At 30.7% G+C, this 5,655-nt stretch overlaps 1 protein-coding gene across 7 annotated transcripts; it reads right to left on the bottom strand.

Annotated features, from left to right (window-relative positions):
• Window positions 1-440: 440 nt before the first annotated feature.
• LOC139847637 (uncharacterized) lies at window positions 441-5,103 on the bottom strand. Of its 7 annotated transcripts, none has more exons than XM_071837348.1 (9): window positions 4,824-5,103; window positions 4,003-4,062; window positions 3,866-3,929; window positions 3,616-3,705; window positions 3,442-3,495; window positions 3,195-3,275; window positions 2,478-2,573; window positions 2,347-2,383; window positions 441-716 (listed from the first exon to the last, which is right to left on the bottom strand). In XM_071837348.1, the coding sequence occupies exons 1-6, from the start codon at window positions 4,953-4,955 to the stop codon at window positions 3,268-3,270; spliced, it is 408 nt and encodes a 135-aa protein (XP_071693449.1). In that variant the 5' UTR covers window positions 4,956-5,103; the 3' UTR covers window positions 441-716; window positions 2,347-2,383; window positions 2,478-2,573; window positions 3,195-3,267. The 7 variants fall into 7 exon arrangements, with proteins under 7 accessions (XP_071693449.1, XP_071693451.1, XP_071693455.1 ...); XM_071837349.1 differs by adding an exon at window positions 2,229-2,247 and having other exon boundaries at window positions 703-716; window positions 2,347-2,573; XM_071837350.1 differs by lacking the exon at window positions 2,478-2,573.
• Window positions 5,104-5,655: the final 552 nt, after the last annotated feature.

Genomic DNA, 5,655 nt, shown 5'->3' with positions numbered 1-5,655 from the left:
TATATTTGCTTCTTCATGTTGCAGAGAAATTGCATGTAAATGGCGAAAATCACAAAAGACCAAAAAATAATATAATAAAAGACACTTTATAACATAGTTAATACTTATGAGTGGAGGACTCGTTTTTCAATATGAATTGGAATGAAAATGTTCCCTGATATTCATTCCGATGTATACACTTTTTCTTCTTACTGTGGAAATGTTTAAAAACAAAACTATGAGTAACTTAATGACTTAAAAGATCATCAACAATGTTTTTTTCAACTTTTTTATGACTTTTCTGGTAGTATGATAAAAGGCATTATAACAATGGAGATAACTAACTCTGACATCAGTAACGGGAGTTTGATTGAGTTATAAAAATAATACTATTCAAATGAATAAACTTACCCAGAGAACCCTATAAACACAAATTAATAAGCATTATCAATAAACACTCTATCTTTAACATGTTTATAACTAATTCATATGACAAAGACTAATAATTTTTTTTTTTATCATTCCAATGGTAATTTACGAATTTCATGATAAGACATTACAAAATACACTTTGTGCAACTTGTGATAAGTTGACATGTTTCCCCGCTCTCTTATACGAATATATACATGTCCAAGGGGTAATTCGTCTGATTGCTTTCTTTGATTTAATTTTCAGACTCTTTTTCACCTTAAACTATAATGGAGACTTGCTGGCTTCTTGAGATGATGTCCCTAATCCTGCAGATACACATACACAATGTTAAGCGTACATCAACGAATCACAGCAAAGAATGTAACCAAGTCAAACCAACTCAACTCATAAATAATTATAGTAAAAATACATCATAATTTACAGATTTAATTAGTAAAACCAATGTACAGATTACAGATCACATATGATAATATTAGGTAATCGTAACCTAAACCCTAAACACTATAATCTAAACCATAAAATGTAAACCTTACACCCTAAAATCTAAACCCTACACCTTAAACCATAAACTCTTATAAATCATTTGATTTTAAAACTAAATCTAAACTCTAACCCTAAACCCTAAGCCTACAATCTAAACCCTAGAATCCAACCCTTAACTTATACCCAAACCCTAAATCTGAACCCAAAAGCCTAAACCTAAACTCTAAACCTTAAAATCTAAACCCTAAACCCTAAACCCTAAATCTAAACCCAAAACCCAAAACCTAAACTCTAAACCCTACACCGTAAACTGTAACCTAACCCCTAAAAACTCTAAACCTTAAACTCAAAACCCTAAACCTGACCTCTAAACCCTAAACCCTAAACCTAAACCCTATAAACTTTGAACACTAACCCTAAACCCTAAGCCCTAAAATATAAACTCTAAAAAATCTGAACCCTAAGCCCTAAAATATAAACTCTAGAATCTAAACCCTGAACTCTGACATAAACCCTAAATTTAAATCCAAAACCCTAAACTTAAACTCTATACCCTAAAATCTAAACCCCAAACCCTAAATCTAAACCCTACACCCTAAATCTAAACCCTAACCTAAACCCTAAATCTAAACCTAAAACCCTAAACGCTAAATATAAACTCTAAACCCTAAACCCTAAACCTAAACTCTAAACCCTAAATATAAACCCAAACTCTAAACCCTATTATATAAACCCTAAACGCTAAACCTAAACTCTAAACCCCAAAATATAAACCCTAAACTATAAATCTAAACAATAACCCTAAATTAAACCATAATCAATTATATCATAAATAAATATATCATAATATTCAGATTTGAAATTACACCAAAAACAATTATATCATAGATACATTATAAACAATATAAAAAACCATAAACCATTTATACAATTAATAGCATAGATACATCATAATATACATATACATATTTTTAATGGTTATGTCTTCATAAACATACTGCAGGTGCAAAGTATGTCTTCAAAGATGGTCTAGCCCAAGAATCACCACAAAAACATTTCATGGTTATGGAGATTATAATCGAAAGTGAATTATGTGCTCTCATACCTAGTATAACGGGGTCCACCACTTTTTTTTGTTTCTATTAATAAGTTTTAAAAATGGCAACAGTAACAATGAATTATATTCTTAATATTTATCAAGACAAAAATTATATTTTCTCATTAATAATATTTATCATTAATATTAGTATTGTTATTCTTTCAGCTTAGTTCGAAAAGAATACCATTTCACTCATGGGAAAATTCTTCTTTTCGGAATGCAGTTAAAGATGTACCTGAGTATTGTACCCACCTCTGTGGTATTGTTGTTGTGTGCCAAACACAATAAGATGTCAAAAATTGATATCTACTGAAAAGAAAAGTATGAAAATTCATATAAGGTTGGTTGTTAACCTGCTTTAGATAATTTGCCAGTTCCATATAATGCCCCCTGCAAGGACAAAAAGAGAATAACAGTCTTTTCTAAGCATAACCATGTGAGATTTAGTACAATTACTACATAGATTGTTACTAAACTTATGTACCTCTGCATCAGACATTTTAACATCAATGTCCACTGAAGCAGTATTCTTTTCTTTGAGTTTCAAACCAACCTTTCTACCATCCTCATCTCTTAATTTCTAGAACGATAAAAAGTTGGAATCCAAATGATAATTATGAACACCCATTAAGGTGGTGCTTGGGATCAATTATTTGTAACCACTTTTCTTCTTAAAATAAGCAGGCGTCAACATGCTTAATGTTTAGTATTTCTTATTCCCTTAAGAAATACTAAACAGATAAACAGTAATCAGAAGAGTTTCTTTTTTGCTTATATCTGTAAAATTAAGTAATAAGCAGAAAAGCACTTAAGATAAGCAATCCCAACCGCATAATTTGATCTTAGTCCAACTGCTCGACAACTTATGAATCACAAGTATCATTACTACTTGTAGTTAAGTATCATATCAATATCAATTTTCTTATCTAGGTTCATGACTCAAAACCAGTATACCTATTAATTGTATCTATTTTAAATTAAACTATTTCCATAACTGTGTGTTTTCAAGAGCAGCATACCTATTTTCTTTACTATATGCATCCGAGAACATTGGTGTGAACCAATGTACTCTTGAAATTCTTATCTACTCAGTTATTAGGTAATAACCATATTGACATTCAAAGCCTCATTAATAACTAACCATTAGTAAAAAGTTCACTTTAAGACTTTAAGATAAGTTCATAGTGTAGAAAGTACAAACCTGACGAGGAGCTTCCAGCTTTATGCGAAGATCATCTGAACAAAGATCAAAGATATCCAGCTCCAATGGATAATCAACTTTCTGAAATTTTCAAGAGTGCAAATACGCAACATGAGTTTAAGTTTGAAAAAATTAACATAAAAGAGTCGTCAAATTGAGAGCCAAAACTTCAACCTTATACATTATTAGTAACCCAAAGACAGGAAACAAATGCTTTTTTTAATTAGTTAGAAGACATGTTTATTACCCTCACAATCGTCGCTTTCTGATTTGACGCCCTCTTCCAGAAAAACCGGACAAACTATACAGTCAAGTACCCATTTAAATATATATTTATTTTAGACCGGTAAGAAATGTATAATTGTATATGTTGAATTTTATGTTTCAACAAATAATTATATGCTAAAATTGTAGGCTTTACTTTGGCAATCCATTAATGCTGGAAATCCTTCAAGTAAACTGCACTGCGTCCTAAAGAAGAAGGAACTTTTTCTAGCTCTCCTTTCAGTCCCTGAAATATTATATTTGTTAAAAACATAGTTTGAAGAATCATAATTATAAATATTTTCTTTCTAACTGTGTATCAGTAAAGTGTTATTACTGCTACTAATGACAAAAAACCACCAAGACTAACATTTTTATTAGGTTCAACAAAATTAAAAAATACCTACAATTGGGTGATCTAAGGGTCTGTGAAAGAGTATACGATATTTGTGTCAAGCATTCTTCTGCATCCTGTCAGTCAGCAAATGCATTAAAGATCGAAACGTACAAAAATACAAAATTTGAAAATTTTAACTTAAGAAACCTGTTGCATAAACGATCCATTATGCAGCTGCCCAAATTGAGGATACTTTTTCTGTAATACCTACAATGATAAATGATTGTCATATATAGCTATATCTTCTATGACTATATTGATAGGACATACAGATTCAGCAAAACACAACTATATGTAAGCAATAACTTCCCCTCAGCAGTTTCAGAAGAGTAGATGTATGTGTTTTACAAAAATCTGAACTTTCAAGCGATAATATTTAAAGAAACTGCATAATCTAAAAAATATACTAATTTAACAACCAGTAAAATAAGTGAGTCATATTTTTCTTCACTAAACAAGTCCCGAGTTGCAACAGTCAAGAGATGAGAAGAATGATCCAAATCAGTACTTTGACCAGACTGTGGATAGCTGAGTGATAAAATATGTAGAAATTCAGTGATGATAAACGTTAATAGCTTTCTTCATAAAGTGGATAAATTTATTTTAAGGAGAATTTCAAACAAAAATTAGCCAAGTGATAAAATTCTTCCATATATCTTAACAAATTGGGTTCATGTTTGTATTTATTGGTGACTATAAAAACTCAAGCAATTCTACCAACTGTGAATTTTTAAACACAATTATGACATCAAATAACAAAATCAAACATCAAAAATGATAATTGAAATCAAAATTTGTTCAATTTTAACTAACAGTCGGACAGAAACAATACATATGAACGTGAAAAATCACAAAGTTGTAATCAATACCATAATTCATGAAATCAAAAAAATAAGAAGTTCATAACTTTTAAATAACGAAACCGTCGAAATCAGAATTGGTTCAAGAGTGATGATGTAAAACCTTACGACTGTGACGAATTGAAACGAAGCTTGAGGGTTGCTAATTGAAACGATCTCTAGTGAGCGATAATAGTTATGGCGACTGGGGATCGATTGGAAACAGATGAAGAGTGTGGCTTCAAATAACGAATTGAACATATAATGGATGAAGAAGATGAATTGAGAAAACGAAATGGATTAGGTATTGAAGAAAACTCGTTGGATGGATGAAGAAGATGAATTCATCTGACTTTACTCTGTAGTTTCTCTGAAGAGGGATCCGAATAGAAATTTTAGGTCGGGGTATTTTATTTTTAAGGGTTTTAGGTCCGCGTATTTTTTTCTTGAAAGGGTATTTTAAGGGTATAATTTTGGGGGAGTGATTCGTACACCACCTATTTTTAGCCGTACACCACCAAATGTGCTTTACAAGGTTGTACAGTACAACACTGTAAAGCATGTTTGGTGGTGTATGGCTAAAAATAGGTGGTGTACGAATCATCACCCATAATTTTGGTTAACAATGATTTATTAGCTAATATTTTAAGGGGATGATTAGAGACCATTGGATCAAGGGGTATTATAATGTAATTTTCTAATCTAACGGTAATTAAGAGGGTTTTGAAAACAATTATTACCTAATCGAGACTCTCTTTTAATGTATTTAGTGAAGTGATATATATATATATATATATATATATATATATATATATATATATATATATATATAGTGGTAGGATCAAGAGGGAAGTAACCATTCGGGGGAAAACGGGGGGAAGCAAAAACTTTTTTTTCTTTCGTTTTTTGAAAAAACTTTGTTCACGAACATTATAGATGAGATGAAAATATGAACATTTAG

This window comes from Rutidosis leptorrhynchoides, chromosome 5 (assembly GCF_046630445.1).
Source record: "Rutidosis leptorrhynchoides isolate AG116_Rl617_1_P2 chromosome 5, CSIRO_AGI_Rlap_v1, whole genome shotgun sequence".
NCBI lineage: Eukaryota > Viridiplantae > Streptophyta > Magnoliopsida > Asterales > Asteraceae > Rutidosis > Rutidosis leptorrhynchoides.
This window is presented reverse-complemented; position numbering and strand designations above follow the sequence as displayed.

Bases quoted from the DNA above. Each gene is read 5' to 3' on its own strand.
- LOC139847637 (XM_071837348.1), bottom strand. From the start codon at position 4,955: ATGTTCAATTCGTTATTTGAAGCCACACTCTTCATCTGTTTCCAATCG. The intron at 4,063-4,823 runs GTAAGGTTTTAC...TTATCATTGTAG, and splicing joins CGTTTCAATTCGTCACAGTC to GTATTACAGAAAAAGTATCC. The intron at 3,496-3,615 runs GTAAAGCCTACA...TTGACTGTATAG, and splicing joins AGCATTAATGGATTGCCAAA to TTTGTCCGGTTTTTCTGGAA.